General features: G+C 36.3%; 1 protein-coding gene across 4 annotated transcripts in view; it reads left to right on the top strand.

The window, feature by feature from the left end:
* DDHD1 (DDHD domain containing 1) overlaps window positions 1-18,051 on the top strand; it is an 86,994-nt gene extending 68,943 nt beyond the window's left edge. For 2 of the 4 annotated variants that reach the window (XM_044377605.3, XM_026480363.4), the window contains 5 exons: window positions 3,984-4,133; window positions 6,028-6,280; window positions 7,283-7,474; window positions 9,979-10,062; window positions 15,349-18,051. In XM_044377605.3, the coding sequence (XP_044233540.1) occupies window positions 3,984-4,133; window positions 6,028-6,280; window positions 7,283-7,474; window positions 9,979-10,062; window positions 15,349-15,530 (861 nt within the window). In that variant the 3' untranslated portion in view covers window positions 15,531-18,051. The remainder of the gene's footprint in view (window positions 1-3,983; window positions 4,134-6,027; window positions 6,281-7,282; window positions 7,475-9,978; window positions 10,063-15,348) is intronic. The other 2 variants (XM_044377606.3, XM_026480364.4) reach the window with 1 other exon arrangement.
* The last annotated feature ends 422 nt before the right edge of the window (window positions 18,052-18,473 follow it).

Here is an 18,473-nt window from a genome sequence, read left to right as displayed (position 1 = left end):
AGAATGGAGCTGTTGAAAGCAGTGATTTAGAAGAATAAAAAGTGACAGAGAGATGTGAACATTGACCTGACTGTTGGAAAGGATACAGCCTATAGCTGCATAACAGAGAACTTGTTTGCAGTGTTAAATGGAGCCTGGCACAAGTTCCTCAAGACTCATTTCCATTTGAATGTATATCCAGGGATAGTGTACTATATTATCTCTTCTTGAAACCTCTTTCTTTTATCACAGGAACTTAATATCCAGGTTGAGTGATGGAATGATGCAGAAATTTTTTTTAATCAGAATTTTCTTACTGAGCCTATCTCAATGACTTACAATGTTTTCTTTTTAAACTTAGCATATTTAAAAGCCATACGGTAAAGGTATAACTTCTATTTAAAAATCATATGAGTGTGGTTTTTGGAGTCCTCTCCACCTGGAATTTGAGTTCCATCTCTACCACCATTATTATATATAATCAATGTGTTAAATATGTAGAACTGATCTGATAGAAAAAGTAAACTCTTGTATTTCAAGTCCTGGGTTTTTACTGGAGACTTGAGTATGATCCTCCAAGTACATTAGGTTCTCAAAATTCAATATCATATTACTAGAGCTTATGCACTGTAATTGTGTACTCTTCTAAAACATAGTCACATGTCATCTAATAATACGGATTTTTAGTTGTTATTTAATTACTCATGGAGAAAAAATACAGAAATCTGAAATTTAAAAAGGAATATCTGATGAATTGGCAAATATTTAGGACTCCAGAGATCTAAGAGGAACAGAATAGATGGGTTTACTTTCAGAATACAGATGTTAGATCTGTTATAGGTGACCACTGAACTTAGAAAAAAGCAAACTATTGACAAATACTGGTGTGGAGAGTGGGAAATTTTGTTTCTGATGATGAAGCTTTGCTGCTAACTGATTATGTACTGGCAGCCAAATCATTTAAGATCCCGAATTCATCTGTTTACTCGTCTCCGGACAAGGAGGTTAGATTAAATGTCTGAAGCTCTTTTTCACCTTTAAAATCCTTTGATGGGTGTAGATATCACTAAAGTGGTCATTACTAGAATAATTACTTGGTGTGTTTGTGAAACTGCATACCAATCATAAAGAAAAGTTATTTATTCCAGGGATGTGGCAATTTAACAAACATTTATGAAACGCCTGACCAAAGCATAAAGCATTTGCTAGGTGTAAACCGGCCTCTGGTTTAGTTCACAGTGATTCTGTCAATCTAAATATATACGTGTGTGTATCAAGCAGAAAGATTTACAAAAAAGAGAAAGGATTTACATAGCTTCTATCTCAACTATATTTTTGTATCTTTCTCTATCCTTTATTATCTTAATTATCTTAATCCTTTCAAAATTGGTGTTTTCACCTGTGTCACTATTTCAAATGCTTTTTCCTATAATTTTAATTAACACAAGTTAATTTTCTTCAGGCTTCAGACATGTCGAAGTTACCAGTCCTTTAAAAACAAACAAAAAGTTTCTCATACCTTCTTTAACATAAAGGTACCATTTTCAAAATATATATTCATTCATTTGGGAAAAAAGAATCACTTTGGATGCAGTGGGGGAAAGAGACTAAAGGTACATAAAATTGGAGTCAGGGACAAGGGTAATTACAATATAGTTACAGTGCGTGGGATGCCTGGGGGGCTCAGTTGGTTGGGAGTCTGCCTTCAGCTCAGGTCATAATCTCAGAGTCCTGGGATCAGTCCCCACATCAGACTCCTTGCGGGCTTCTCCCTCTGCCTTCCGCTCCCCCTGCTTGTGCTCTCTCTCTCTCTCTCTCTCTCTGACAAATGAATAAATAAAATCTTTAAAAACAAACAAAAAAAGCCAATATAGTTACAGTGCAGTCCAGATGAAAGGCTATGAACAGTGTTGGAGTCTGTTGGAATAACTTCTTTGCTGTTGGGGAGGAGAGGGAAGGATGAATTGGAGATGTCTCACTTATCAGGATCAAGGGACATATGAGAGATGTAGGGTGACCTTAGCGGGGAGAGGTATCGCGTACTGTATATAATCCAGTGCTGCTGACCACACTAGTTTTCTAGAAGCCCTCTCCCATGGCTTCCATGTATACTGCATTATCCTGGTTCTCCATTTCCTTTCACTCTCCCAGTCAGCAAGGCCCAAAGCTTGTAACTTGCCTCTGACTCATTCCTCATCCCCATCTCCTTTCAGTCATGTTGATTCCACCCTCACTTCTCCCATTTCCATTTCTGAATGGAACATCCTGTCCTGCCCAGTTCAGATTAGCTTTTGCCTAAACACTTTCTGTAGTTTCCTAACTTGTCTCTGAGTCACCAGACTCTCAGTTTTCTGGTTCATCCACAGACTACTACCAAGTTTACCAACCTCCTAAAACATGGGTCAAATCCTGTTCTTTACTACCTATAAAATCAATTAAGTCCTACTTCTTTTAGTCAAATAGTCAAGGTTCTGTACATTCTCATTCCAAGTTACATTTTCCTGACACGCAATTTTTCAACTCTATCTATTTCTATTTTCTAAATTGAGCCAGATTCTTTCCGGCCTCTGGTTTAGTTCACAGTGATTCTGTCAATCTAAAATGTCCTCCTTTCTGGCCCCAATGACCCAGCCCCAAATGTAGAAATCCTTTTTACCTTTTATCACCAACGTGAATGCTTCCTCCTGTGTAGCAGAAGACATGAACAGACAGTTCTCCAAAGAAGACATACAGGTAGCCCACAGACACATGAAAAGGTGCCAGCATCACTCCCCATCAGGGAAATGCAAATCAAAGCTTCAATGAGATACCACCTGACACCTGTCAGAAAGGCTAAAATTAACGACACAAGAAACAACAAGTGTGGGTGAGGACATGGAGAAAAAGGAGCCCTCGTGGACTGTTGGTAGGAATGCAAACTAGCCAGCCACTGTGGGAGACAGTATGGAGGTTCCTCAAGACATTAAAAACAGAATTACCGTACAATCCGGTAATTCACCACTGGGTACTAACCCAAAGAATACAGAAACACTAATTTGAAAAGGTGTGTGCTCCCCTATATTTACTGCAGCATTATTTACAATAACCAAATTATGGCAGAAACGTAAATGTCCATTGATAGATGAATGGATGAAGAAGATGTGATATATATGTGCCAGGGAATATTAGCCATAAACAAGAATGAAATCTTGCCTTTTACAGCAATGTGGATGGATCTAGTGGGTGTAATGCTATGTGGAATAAGTCAGAGACGAGTACCATTATGATTTCGCTCATTTGTGGAATTTAAGAAACAAATTGACAAAAAGACAAACACATAGATCCTTTAAATACCTAGAGCTAACTGGTCGTTGCCAGGAGGAGAGGAGAGGTGGGTCGTGATGGGTGAACTAGGTGAAGGGGATTAAGAGTACACTTACTGTGATGAGCTCTGAGTAATGTGTAGAGTTGTCGAATCACTATATTGTACACCTGAAACTAATAAACACTTAATTATACTGGAATTTAAAAAAATTTCAAACAATATGGGAAAAAAATGCTTCTTCCTGTGTAAACACCCTCAGAGTTGGAATTCGTTCTTTCTTTACTCTCTTATAGCAGTCTTTTCCTGTATTCATTTATTTTATTCTGCCTCCCCCACAGGATTGTAAACTGAGTGCAGAAGCTCTGCCTTACTGGTCAATAGACTTCACAGCACCTAGAATATTACTTAATGCAAAATAATAGCTTAATGAAACTAAGAAGTTCTTCCTCCTCCTTCTCGTTCTTTGTTTTCTAGTAGACTTAAGGAAAATGAAGTTGCTTCTGAAAATAGGTTTTTAGAATAATTAATGGTTGGCATATAATTAACTAATAATGCAGATACCACCTGAACAAAGCTCATAAAAAACTTATATTTGAAGATAATTTTATTATTTGCATTTTTACCACGTATTATGTTGTACCCAAATTCTGCTGGAAAACACTTAACCAGTTTTAAAATTTAAGACAACTTATCATTTTAGGTTGAGAATTTCTTCTGCATGGGATCCCCACTAGCTGTTTTCTTGGCATTGCGTGGCATCCGCCCAGGAAACACTGGAAGTCAAGATCATATTTTGCCCAGAGAAATTTGTAACCGGTTACTAAATATTTTTCATCCAACAGATCCAGTGGTAAGTAGCAGTTATAGATGCTTTTCCCTCAATATTAAATCGTTCCTAAAGACTCTGTAAGAAATATTGCAGGGTACAACTGAACTAATGAGAAACGAGTTCATTTATCTGATTATATATTCATAGATTCCTATTATTAAGACATTTGTGTTTTGGTTAATTTAGGGCTCAGGAAATACCTTAGAAATGATCTGTTTATGTTATAGTGTAAGAGCATAATGAAAAATATTATCTATGGACAATTAATACCCAGAACAGGAGTCTTCTCGACTGTCAAACCATTACCAGTTGTGATACCAATAACCCAGCAACCATAAATTTTAAAATCTCACTTTAAATTCTTCTTTCTCTGAAGCATGCTACAATTTTGAAATGTGTCTGTTAGGTCCCCTTATTCAGTATTATCAAATATTCAAATATTTCATGTGTTTAACATGAAAAGGTGGATGAATTTATTTTAGCATGGTGGGTATATAAAATTTGAGGTTTTTATATTCCCTGTTACGTTTGTACTGTTAATAATGTTTAAATGTAAACACTCCAGTGATCGTGCATCCAGGTAGGCCATTTAATACCAAGTAAGATTTTTAGATGAGAAAAATGCTTCCTTAAATCTTTTTTGGGGACAAGGCTAGGTATAACTAAATTTAAAACCATTTTAAATAGCTTTCAGTCTCAGAAAAATAGCTTTGTCTTTAAAAAGATCTTTAGCTAGTACCAAGTAAATATAATATTGATTAAATACAAGAATTTTAGAAAATCTCCTCTATGCTAAAGAATCAAAAGTGCTGTATTTACAAAATAAATTTTACTGAGTTGAAAACTAGTATTAGATTCAAATACAGACTGCGCAGTCTTGGCCAAGCCTCTCATGAGACTGTTATCTATATGATGCAGATGATAATATTTTACCTCATAAGGTTGTTAGTATTAAGTATGATATATGTGAAAACACCCAGCTAGACATTAAGTATTTCATTAATACACATTTACTCATTGCCTTATAACTTGAAAGTGAACTTGAGTTCGTAGGGCAACTCTGGAGTTGTCATTGTATACCCTGTCCTGGGTATAATCTTAACTTTGTTATATTATAAAGGGGGGGCTCCAAAGTCAGTGTATTAAGTTATTTTTACTGCCCATTTTATAGTTTTCCTGTGATTTTTTGAAGTTTTTTTTAATAAAGTTTGTGTCAGAACTGTGCTAGGCAGTATTTACAGACGTTATCCGTTCTTCTCAACATCCTCGTGAGGTAGGAAACATTACTCTCCTTCCTATACCTCAGAAAACAGGGTCTCTGAGACCTCGTAACTTGGTAGGTGTCACGGTTGACAAGCGAGGGAGGCCAGAATAGGAACTTGGGGAATTCTAATTCTAACTGGCCAAATCCGTTCATTGCCTTTTCCGCACTATCGTTCTTTCTTCAAGTTAGACAAATGGTCTTGTGTCAGCATCCAATTTGTGCTGTTACTAAATTAATCTGTTTGAAAAGAGAGCTTACTAAGAGCTCCTAAAATATTACAGGTTGACCTTATTTATCGTGTTCTAGTTTACTGTTTACTGCTTCAGCTTTGTTGGTCAGACTAACATAAATCTAATTGTTAGATGATATCAGAACATAATGAAAATTAATCTGTTTCTCTGAAAAACAAATTAATGGGCACTGTTAGCTTAGACTAACGCTAATTGGTTTTTTTATAATCTCATCATTAAGTGTATATAATTAGACTAATTACATATTATTAACAGTAAACAAATAAGAATGCATGTTAGAAATACCAGGGTTTTTTGAATTCCCAAGGTCTGCTGAGCATGCAATAGAATAAGAATAAACAGTTTAGTAAGATCCAAGCATTGTGCCTTAATGTGTTTCTTTGAACTTTTTTTGATCAAGGCTTATAGATTAGAACCGTTAATACTGAAACACTACAGCAACATTTCACCTGTCCAGATCCACTGGTATAATACTTCCAATCCTCTACCTTATGAGTATATGAAGCCAAGCTTTCTCCACCCAGCAAAAGAACCTACCTCAATTCCAGAAAATGAAGGCATTTCAACAATACCAAGCCCTGTGACCTCACCAGTCTTGTCCCGCCGACACTATGGGGAATCTATAACAAATATAGGCAAAGCAAGTATATTAGGTAATTCCTCTTAAGTATTTCTTATCAGTAAATAGAAGCACTTTTTAAGGTAGGCATTAAATTTGGGGTACTTGAAAATACTCTGTTTATTACAAAACATCCAACATTTAATCCCTGTGTTTATAATTAACTACCCTCTGACTGTTCATATTGAGAGCCAAAAGCCCTAACGGTTCTCCAATTAGATCAGATCTTGTAATTTTAGACTGTGAGATAGCTGGATAGACAAGAGAAGGTCTGGGAATCAAGACCCTCATTTTAATCTTGGCCCTGCCACCTACTGTAAGATCTTGGGTAAGTTACATCATTTTTAAAGGTCTGCTGCCTCATCTGTAAAATGAGGGAATACTTGAGTTCTAAGGGTGCCCCCCCCCAAGTTCTCCGATTCGTGTCTTAACAGTCTCTCAAACCGTGTTCACTCTGGGGGCAACAAGGATATTTAATTTCTCTTTAAATGATCTCCAGCACCAGCCACAATGTTTGGTGTAGGGCTGGAGCTCAATTATGTGCAACTTGAATTAGTCCATTGCTCTTGGTTACGGGTTGTCTTAATATAAAATGCCACAAGATGGCACTATAAATAGGTTTTTCATTGATATTTCACTTTGTCATACAGATTGTTTATGATAGCTTCTTATAAAATATTCACTTCAGTAGTAAAGCATATCAATAGTAAATATATGCCCATGTCAATGCCATGGTTCTTATTAAAGTTTTTAAACTTACCAAATAATTTAATAAACTATGATCACTTGAATAAAATAGAATCTTTATTCCTTTTTTTGTAAGCTATATTCCTACAGCTTGTACAACTCTCATTCTGTGCAACACCATTTTTACTTAGAAACCTACAATATAAATTACAGTTTTCCTATGTTCCCACCCTGGAAAACTATGACTAGGGCTTGGTTCCTCTGCCAGTTGGCTGTAACTGGATGGTGCTCTTTAGCTTGGTGTGTGGTGTAATTCAGCAGACTGACTGCCCTGTCTTGTGAAATACAGGGGCCGCTAGCATCGGAAAGGGCCTGGGAGGAATGTTGTTTTCAAGATTTGGACGTTCAACCACATCCCAGCCGTCTGAGGCATCAAAAGACTCAATAGAAGATGAGAAGAAGCCGGTTGCCTCGCTTCCCACGACCACTGTTGCAACACAGACCCTTCCACACAGCAGTTCTGGCTTTCTGGATTCTGCTTGTTAGTTCGTACTCTTCCTTCCTTACATCTACGTTGTTCCTTACAACTTGAGGGCAGAGAGGATTAAAGTACTGACAGGAGCAGTCAACTCTAAAATCTAAAGCATAAGTTAGCTTTTAAAGAAAAAGTACCTTTTATTATATTTTTAAGTATAGTTTCCAGGTAAATGGAGTTTTACTCTCTGCATTGGTGAATTAATAGTTAAGAACATTAATAATCAGGGCCCAATGGCACAGGGGTCTTAAACATTAAGTATAAAACAAATCTCTTTGGGGTGGGCACCCCCTGATTTTTATAAAGTAGATTTTTTAAAATATGACTTTAAAAATTCTCTTAACTGCTTCAAACCTATGCTGTATATTCTTGATACTTTTTAAAAGCTACTATGCCAAAACCATCCTGCTGCTAATTCCACAGTTCCCTTCATCCAACCAAATTATAGGACTTTCTTATTATTATTGTATCGGATCCACTGTATGGCTTTCAGCCCTATCCCAGCTACCTAGCAAAAGAAGATATTCAAGAAATGAATGAATGAATGGATAGTTATGCTGGACTTGGCATTACCATGGAGCTTTATTTAATTTTTTTCCAGTAGATTTCTGAGGTTTAAAATCTTGAATAGTTGTGAAACTCTTATATATTTATTATATGTTTAATTCCAAGGGTCTAATTTCGAACCTTATTTTTAAGTGTCCATTAAAATAAGACTAATAAGTCCTATTTTTCTATTGATTTACATAAGGAACTGTGGATTCTCAAACTAGCTGCTTTTATAACTGTAGAATGCAGAAAACTTCCTTTCCTTTGTCAATAAATGTTTAAGCAGATTTTATTTTAGATACTTGTAGCCTTATTTTCTTGCTGTGTCTGCCACTCTGAATTTTAAAATGACCAGCATCCATTGCCATCCATAAAATGTAGTTAAAAGGAAGCTCAGGTGTGGCAGTCTTAAGAGGCTGGATCTTTCTCCACAGTCAGCCCCTCTCCAGAAGGAATTATCCTGGACATTCCTGAGTTGCACATTCCTATTTGGACCAGTAGCATTTTTTTAACTTAATCCTATTTATGTGTCAGTCTCCGAGTACTGAAAATTTTATAATTGTAAGCCTTTTGAACACTGCCTAGAAAATTCATTTTAGACTTTGATATTTGTACAAAATTCATTTTTTAGTTTCTTACATAAGTTCCTATACTATTGCTGACTTAAGCTTTCACTTCAACTTAATATCAGAAATGTGACTGTAAAAATACAAAATTCTGTTGCAACACGCAGAGGTCAAAATTCTGAACTTCGGAGGAAAAATACTTTTAAAGAATTTTGTAAGATGGCAGGTAAAAAGTCACAATTCCTTGTAATGTTAATGCCCCTGAGAAAGGGTAATGAAGACATAAAGAGAGAATCTATAGGATCTGAGGAAAGAAAGCTGTTTTTTAGGTCTTTTTACTATTTAACATAGTAATTTCAAAATGATAATAGAGAAACCTGTTTCTTCTTTCAGGACAACAGTTATAGAGATGCTTAGCTATATTGCATCATTATATTTTGATAGCTTAACAATAAGTACACTTTCTGTCATTCTTGCATATAAATTCTTAGTTGGTCCTAATGGTAAATTCCTTGTTGACTATAGACTCCACTAAGTATGAGATCATCATGACTCTTAGTTAACATGTATTTATCTCTAGACATCTATATACCTATTAAAATTAAACTACTATAGAGTTCCTTTTAAACCAAATTCCCAAGATTTGCCTTACTAATTCTTAGACTTGCTTCAATAATACACTTTTCTGTGTAATCCTGATTTAGACATTCCTTATGTCATACTTGTTATATCTTGCCAATCAGAAAGCCTTTCTTCCTTAAATCTTCTCTCAGGAATTTGGTCATTGTGATTAGGTGATTCTGGCTTCCTTTCTTCTTTCTCCTCACAGCAGTTCTTCTTGATAACCTTTATTCTGAAGCTGCGGACTTTGATTCTCTTGCTAGTTGAGGGTAAAATGGACACAGACTTTGAATTCATGAATCAATCAGGGTTTCTCTCTTTGACGAGTACGTGTGTGTTGTCCATTGAAACCACTTTATTGTTACCAAGTTGAAGCATCTTAGACAGCTGTTTGTCATTTCTTTTGAAGAGTCCAGGCTTATTTACAGGTGTTTTATGGTTCCATTTCTTGTACTCCCCTGTGTTTGTAACATATTATGAAAAAAAAATCTGTTTCTTTTAGCATGTTTTGCCTCTATGTTAGAACTTATATGAGCATAAATTTGGGGAATATCTGGGTGTTAACAGATTATGACATTGTATTTCAAAGTTAATTATGCTTACATTTTCCATGAAAGAGCTCTTCGTAAAAACCGAAGTATGTACTACTTTATGTATGCCAGGTTTAATCAGCATATTTGGGAGTAGTATTCTAACTTTTGGCCACTACATCATTGAAGGCCCTTTGTAACCATCAGCTAACACTTTACAGCATCTTGTGTTTTTTTTTCACAGATTTCAGACTTCAGGAATCGTTCTTTAATCTCCCACAACTTCTTTTTCCGGAAAATGTAATGCAGAATAAAGATAATACCCTCGGTATGGTATATGTCAGGAATAGTGTTCAGAATACTATGAAAATGATCTACTTAGAGGTCTTCTGCTCACTGAAAAATTGCATCAATTCTTCTATGAGATCAGCTTGAAGGTCACCATTATAGACTATTTTATATGTATTTTCTTCCTGTATTTCCTAATCTTAAGTAGTAGTGGTCCTGAAACCCAAGTACTGATTAGCTGCTTAATGTGCTAAAATGATACTCCTGTACGTTCCTACAAAGAAGGAACCTTATAGAGAGGGACGAAAACCATTAGGCCGTTTTCCTTCTTTATTGTCCTAAAGGCTTCAAAGAGGTTCACTGTTCTTTTCATGTAAGACATTTAGGTATAAAAAAGTTTCATAGTATAAGAAATGTAATCATTCCCAGTTATTTCAGGTGTCAGTAACATTACTCCTTAGGGCTGTAGGTGTACCATAGCTGCTGGTATCTGGTTTCAACACAAACATTTAATCTTCTTTAAGAGGGATAGGGTTGCTTTTAAAAATTAGTATTTTTGGATATAAGAGATATTTTCAGTCTCTTAGTTTTCTGCAGATTCTAAATGTATCACTAAGGATTAATCTTAGTTTAAAATCACTTTTATCATTAACTTTCATTCCTTTTTCCACAGCTCCTCTCTCTTTCCTTTTTCTTTTTTCTTTTTTTTTAATATTGGCTTTGTCTTTGACAAAAAACATGTTACAGGTTTTCCCTTGGATTTTTAACCGCATCTAATTTTACAAATTCTCTGTTTAATTGCTAGTATCTCACACTTTTTTTTTCTATTTTCAAATGGGGGGGAGAAAAAAAAAAACCTCTTACTGGATAAAAATTCCAAAACAGTATTTTTTTTTTTTAAGATTTTATTTATTCATTTGACAGAGAGACAGCCAGCAAGAGAGGGAACACAAGCAGGGGGAGTGGGAGAGGGAGAAGCAGGCTCCCAGCGGAGCAGGGAGCCCAATGTGGGGCTCGATCCCAGGTCTCCAGGATCACGCCCTGCCGAAGGCAGATGCTTAATGACTGAGCCACCCAGGCGCCCCTCAAAACAGTATTTTAATATAACAAACTGATTGGGATTTTTTTGCTCTCGAGCAACAGTTTGTGTTGGTGTCACTTCATGAATTTCCCTCAAGGAATGATGTTATATAAGTGCTCTCACTTGCCCCTGCTCATGTAAATAGTTAGTCAAATCCATGAAGAAATTATTTGACTTGTGCTTTTTGCATATTTAGTTGGATGAAAGAAAATTAATCCACTCATTTATCCTGCATTCAAGTAGCCCTTATATCTACCATCTTAAAACCATCCCAGCTATCTAGGCAACTAGCCCACTAATTAAAACTACACCAGACTGATTCAAATGGTTATATGTGTATGGCTTCTTTTTCTCTTCCCCTGCTTTTTTTCTTTTAACATTACTTGTTATAGTTTTACCATGAGCTAGTCACTAGAAAAGATACCAAAATGGAACAGACTTCAGTACTGCCCACAAAGATGTTAAATGCGGGTTTGGAAAGTAACTATTTTCTAGGGAGTAGATATTCTGTAGTAGCGAGGTAGGTAACTACAGGAATAATTACAGTATATGGTAGAATATGAGCAGCCATGTAACAAAGTTACAGGTAAAGTACTCTGTCCGTTCTAGGGAATGAGAAAATGCTTTCACCTAGGAAAATCACAGAAGGCTCTGTGGAAGTAGGATTTGGACATGCAGAGGGGAAAGATGTTTCAGGAGAAGAACAGCATAAGCAGAGCACAGGGTATGTAGAGAACCAGAAGTTAGTTGAATGGAAGGATGAATGGAAGGGAATAGTTCTAAATATGATTGGAAAAGTTTCTTAAACCAGATTGTAGAGGATCCAGCAAATCTGGCCATCTCCTGGAGTTTTTTTGTATTCAAGGTATACCCACAGAGCCTATATTTACCAGTAAAGCCCGTCTGTTATCAAACATGAGGTATTTTGAGTATCTTTCAGGATAGATTAGTGTTGGGAAATTATTTTGACAGATACAAAAACTGGTTATAAAACTCATTTTAGAGTTTTTGTTTTTTCAAATAAAGGATAGTCGGAGAATATTCTTAAATATATTTGAAATTACAACAATTCACAAAATGTAAATATTCCTTGAATGTCAAACACCTCACCTCATGAGTTGTCTGACTGCACTGAGGCAACACAAAAATAAAAAGACATAATTTACCAAGAACTCAACGTAATCTTTTTTATTATGAAAGAATCTTTTGCCAGTCATTTGAAGACTTTTTCCTTTACTGTATTTTTCTTGGTGTCTGCCTGTAGCCAAAAATCGTGCAATTATGACCGTAATTATTACTTACAAATAACTTTTTTTTAAAGTTTTAGTTATTTATTTGAGAGAGAGAGAGAGTGAGGGGTGGGGAGAAGAAGAGGGAGAATCCCAAGCAGACTCCCTGCTGAGCGCAGAGCCCGATTTAGAGCTCAATCTCATGACCCTGAAATCATGACCTGAGCGGAAACCAAAAGACACTTAACCAACTGAGTCACCCAGGTACCCCAGGATAACTGTTAAGTTTTTGAAAATTTCTCTCCAGGGAAGTTAAGATGTTTACATTAAAAGAGTAGAAACCTGTCCATTTAGTACACATTTTAATACTAATATGCTCACTTTCTGTTCACACATTTTTTTTAATACCATATCCATGTGGACAAGCCTTGTGCCGAAAGTTCTTTGATGAAAGCACAGTACTGATGACACTTTACCTCCACACTTCATAAATTGCAGACATTCACTTTGGGGAATAGGAAGGGAAACAGGCCTGTATGCAAGACTCCCCCAAAAAGAAAAGAATCCATGTTTTAAAACAGTATAAGCAAACTGCTAATGATTGTTAAAATCTAACAGTCTTTTTCTCAGTTTTAGTTCTCTTCAGTTGTTCAGGATCTTAGTCTTTGTGGATAGAGGAATTCTAGCCCTTAGGCATTCAAAAGAGAGAAGAAACGACCAAGTGATGATTTTATGTTCTCCTTTCTCTTTGACCTAACTCAGTGAGAGAAACTAGGAAAAAACTACCAGCTGTGTTGTGCACCCATTTTTGATATGCTGATCATGAGAAAGTAGGTCCAAGGCAATTCCATATAGATTTGGCCCTGCTTTGGCCAAGAGCACATCTCGCAGCCCGTAAAGAATGGTACTGCCACCTAGACCTTTGCTCCCTTGGAAATTCTGTGATCTACATAAAAGGGAGAGAGAAGATGGGACTTGGGCCCACCTAATTGCATCTCTCCACCTACAGAACCAACACACGTGAGGTCAGCTGCACTAACAGCCAGACTGCCTATTGTAAACGCCTTAAGGAAAATGAGAGACTGAAACCAATTCATCCGGTACAGGCTGGCTACCTTATTCCCATTTTGATGAGGACAGCCTACAGATAAATAGCAACGGAGAGAAAGTCCCTGTAGGTGATAAGAATGACAGAGGCTATAACTGGATGGTAATTAAATTCAGCATTTGAGTGTTTAGTATATGAAAGGCAGTGTTTCACGACAGTAACAGCATTTAAGAGTAAATGTTGGACACAAAATCAAAGCCTAATAATACTTGCTATAACAGAAAAAATTTCCCTTTCTTTGACTCTTAACAATTTGACTTAAGACTGTTAGACTAGGAAGACATTCTACAGTGGCATTTTAAAGTAGAAATTATAACTTAGTGGTCTTCGCCGATATTAATGTCTATTTTTCTCATCTCTTCTGTTTTTCCTCTTATTTCTGCTCTTTTCTCTATAACTACAGTTTGACTTCTCTTCATCATGCTTGAGAATTCCAATTTCCTCTTTTTTCACCTTTCTGTCTCTTGTGCCCGAATGTGCCTACAAAGCAACTCAAATGTCCCATGGAATACAAAAGACCAAAGATTCAGACGTTACTACCCCACAGTTCCACGTATGGATTTCAGCTGCTTCTGATGTATTGTGGATTAGCTTATTGTAATTTAAATGAGCAATATAGCAGTTTAAAAAAATTGTAAAGGGCCTATGTCAATATATTTTACAAGTGTTTTATAACCTAATTGGTATTTATGCTGCTTAGGTAAGGTAACCTTATCTGAAAAGGTGTGGATAGATCCATGGACTTTCCTTGTCAGAAAAGCATAGTTGAATAGAAAAGTAACAACTATATGCATTTTTAAATCACCAAAGGATCTTGTCACAAGTACCTATTTAAAATAACCATTAGCTCAACATCTATATGAAAGCACTCTCTAGAGTGATATGATTTCCTATGTGCAATTATCAAGTTCAGTGGAAAGCAAACACCCAACTTTTGTCCCAGCCTCCCTGATTGTTGCCGCCTTTTACTTCCCACATCCTCTGGCACTCTGAACAAAGATTCGAGTGGTTTTTTTGTTTTTAAGATAGTTCCTTCAAAATATTATGTAACTCAATGACAGTTTTAAAGGAGATCCTAAGGATCGAAGTATTGTTTTTCTAAGTGTTTTATCTCTAGGACTTATTAAATGAATCCTCTGTAATTCTCTTTTAGCCTTGATTTTTCTCTAACAGGTATTGCAGGGTCTTACTGTGGGTTTTAGAAAAAGGCTTGACTGAATTCACTGAATTGTTTGAGGACAGCACTGTTATAAATGGAGTCCTTCCTCCCAAGGATCAGCACTGTTCCTCTGGTTTAACTGTCCCAGCCACCCAATGGATTCTTTATCGATCGTACATTTAGTGAGCACTTGTATGTCCCAGGCACATGTGAGGCCCTGCTGACTGCATGGCCACGTGGGGAGTCTAGGACTGCAAAAAGTCACCACCAAGCGAGGTGATGGATAGGACCTCCCCAGGGAAGGAGCCTTTGAGTGACCTGTGCACCCCCACAGACATTATTGCATATGAGCCTGGCCTACAATTTTGCAGGAGGGCTGTTTTCCTTATTTTACAGATTAGGAACAAAAATTAAATAGGAAAGCTAAGATTTGAGCTCAATTTCTTTACTCCAAATATACCCCGTGATACCAAGTGAATTTTTTTGTTTATTCCTTTATTATCCCATCTTGATCTGAGCATACAAAAGAAAGGACTCCACCAAATAGAATCCTGAGCTATTGAGGCTGTTTGGGTGTTCTGTTTTTTGGGGTTTTTTTCCCCCATAAGCTTAGAGTGGAAAGTCACTTAAGGAAAAAAAAGATAATTACAAGAATCACTTCTATTAGCTAAATTTTTATTCTCATCTCTAGGTGAAGTCTGTATAGAACGTATTGTAACCCTTACTCCTTTGTTTGACTTTCTTTCTAGTGGAATTGGATCACAGAATCGATTTTGAACTCAGAGAAGGACTCGTGGAGAGCCGCTACTGGTCAGCCGTTACATCACACACTGCCTATTGGTCCTCCTTGGATGTTGCCCTCTTTCTTTTAACCTTCATGTACAAACATGAGCACGACAATAATGCAAAACCCAATTTAGATCCAATCTGAACTCTGGAAGGACATTAGTGGCCCAAAACTGATTTCTTTCTGTTAAAATGTGTGTGTCAAGATATGGAGATTTCAGGTTTAAGTGTGTTTCAGTTTTGTTTAGGGCAAGAAGCATTTGAATTTAAAAGCACTTTATTTAAAAGACAAAAATATTTTTTCAGTCTGCAAGAAATTATTTACAGTTTTCATCATTTAATTATGAGTCTGACAGAACCCCCTGCAGAAAATCAAGCACGACCTGGAATTGAGTTTGGGTGAACTGTAAGGTTATAAATCACAATCTGATTTCTCCCAAGTATAAAGGCATTTGAGTTGAATCTAATGTATTAACCAAAATACGTTGTAAATCTAGAATGGCCAAGGTCCAGTGTAGTCTATGTGAAGATCCCAGGTGGTATCACTGTGGTACATTTCTGTGAAAGCTTCTATTTCCGCAGTTCCTTTGAAACAAGAGGATAACAGATTTCAAGTGTTTTGAATTTAACTTGCTTAGAGAAATTAATGCTAAAAAAAGAAACAATGTTTGAACTACTGTATTTATAATTTATTACCTCTAATGGCTTTATTTCAGTATATGAAACATGACATTTTTAAAATGTCTCCTTTGAACAATTTAAGAACCACCTTTGTTTTCTATAGCATTAAGACCCTTTTTTTCCTCAAAACTCCATCTTTGTACTCTTCAGATGAATATATAGACACTGTGGCATACTTTCGGTATTTTTTTCATTAAAAACTTGTGGTTTCACATAATTAACACCAGTTATTTTGAAAAAGAATGAACTTTTTATTATGTGACATGTACCTCAGAGAAAGCTAAAGTTTTCTAAATTTGACACAAAGTACTCCATCATGGCTACATTTCATTAACTTTATTGGACAATTAGTAAACAACTTTGGAGTAGTGAGTACTACAACTATTTTGAATATATAAACATCTGTGTGCCAAACAATTAACATATATAAAGGGATAGAGTGCCACTAACACATTTTACTTGTGAAGTGTTTAAGAAAACCTGGTCGAGACACAAGGCACATAGATCAGGATTCCAAGGCACTGGGAGAATTTTCCTCTGCTGTGATTGTCTCCACAGTGCTTTTCATCTGAGGAGCTCCAAGTTCTTTAAGATTCAGTCATCTATGTGGTAGCTCCTTGAGGTAAGTAAATGAGTGTTTTTCTCATGTTACGTGTTAATACACTAAGGCACCAAAACATTTTAAAGTGCCTTGAATTAGATGACCGAGCAAACAGAAGAGCTCAGATTGAGGCTAGCCTATAGTCTTTTATATGCTGTTCAGTGACCAGTAATTCACATGTGACCTCTTAGTAGTTTGCAAACAGTAATAATCACAGAAGTTGTAATGCGTAATTTGGAGAAGAGACTGTGAAGCCAGTATTTTACCCTGCTTTTCGAATATGTTCTGGGGTTCTGACGTACAGAGGAGAGTTACTTAGAGGGGACCATCTCTACCCCAACCAACCCTCACTTCCGAGTGGCTTCTACTAGGTTCCATCTAAGGTGCTGTCTTTGCTTATCTTGCAAGGATTTTCTTAGCTGCCCGTCGTCAGACTGGGAGCAGAGTTGGATCAGTTGAACATCTCACCTGCTCCTTTCTTGAACAAAGTAGTGGAATCCATAGGCTCACCTGTAGGTTTTCCTACAGCACCGTCAGTCCTCTTGTTTATTCTGGCCTTTCATTGAATTTGCACAGCAGAAAGCACTTCTTCGTGCTTAAAAAGATCCCAAGTCTCCACGACCAAATATGTGACTCCCCAAGAAATGCTTGCTATAAAAGGCTTTTGATGAAATCTTAGCAAAGCTGAAGCAATCTCTTTCAAATTTAGAGACTCCTGTGAACTCAGGTCATTTTCATACCCTGTTTTATTTTGTAAGTCTAATTTAGTTCTCAGGAAAATCAAACTCCTGTCTCATGCGACTGTGTCATTCAAGGTACTTGAGCTTATGTTGCTGTAGGTGGTGCGACACTCAAATGTTTACGAGCTTTAAGGGATTCATTCTTTACCACTAGAATGTGAAGAGCCCTTTTTACCTGAGAAGAGTAAAGTCTATCAAACCTTTTAATTTGCTATGGAATTAAAAAAAAAAAAAGATACACCCATAGCTATAGCCTATTATCTGCTTCTCATTTTTGATGTTGAGGAAACAAAATCAAATTTAACCATATGGAGTTTATTTGAATTCTTGAAAAGAACAACACTTAAAACCCCCTTGGCAAAATGATATATTCTGGATTACTGAACAGGTGTTTTGTTTTCAATTCATTATTTCATTAATAGAGATGGTGATCTTGATTTGATAGTACTCTTCTTGTTTCCATGTTTCTGCATGTTATCATGGAATGTACTTGTATATACTCAAGTAATATACAGAGTATGTGTGATTCCAGCTTGATTTAGAAGCTAAGTCCGTTACTGAGTAACATTTTGCAACTTTATTCCAGCAAGTACTAAATTGGCCAAAAAGTTCTGTTTTTGATACCATTAAAATTTTATTCTCTATTTTGTGTACATGCTCTGATGATTCTTCTGAGTACTGGTCAGATCATTCAATTTTAACCCAATTAGGGTCCCAGGAATTATCAAAACTTAGAATAAGGAGAATGTTTTGGATTAAATCTTACCTTATTTTTACTTTGAAACTAGCCTTTGCTAAAGCCTTTTGTTAGTTCATAACTTTATTTTCAGCAGCAATTATGTTTATGTTACAATCTATCATTACTGTATTATAAAGCATAATACACAGTGTACTGGAACTACCCCTTTATATGTGCAGCAGACCGTAAGAATCTAATCTTTTACTGCTTTCTATTAAATAGCATGTCAGCCTTTGGAAATTCTCACGCTGCACATGTTCTGGAGAAGCCTCCAGACAGTGACGTGTGAACATTCGTCCTCATTCTCTTCTATTGTTTCCTCACTGG

This window comes from Ursus arctos, unplaced genomic scaffold (genome assembly GCF_023065955.2).
Source record: "Ursus arctos isolate Adak ecotype North America unplaced genomic scaffold, UrsArc2.0 scaffold_25, whole genome shotgun sequence".
Classification (NCBI taxonomy): Eukaryota; Metazoa; Chordata; class Mammalia; order Carnivora; family Ursidae; genus Ursus; species Ursus arctos.
This window is presented reverse-complemented; position numbering and strand designations above follow the sequence as displayed.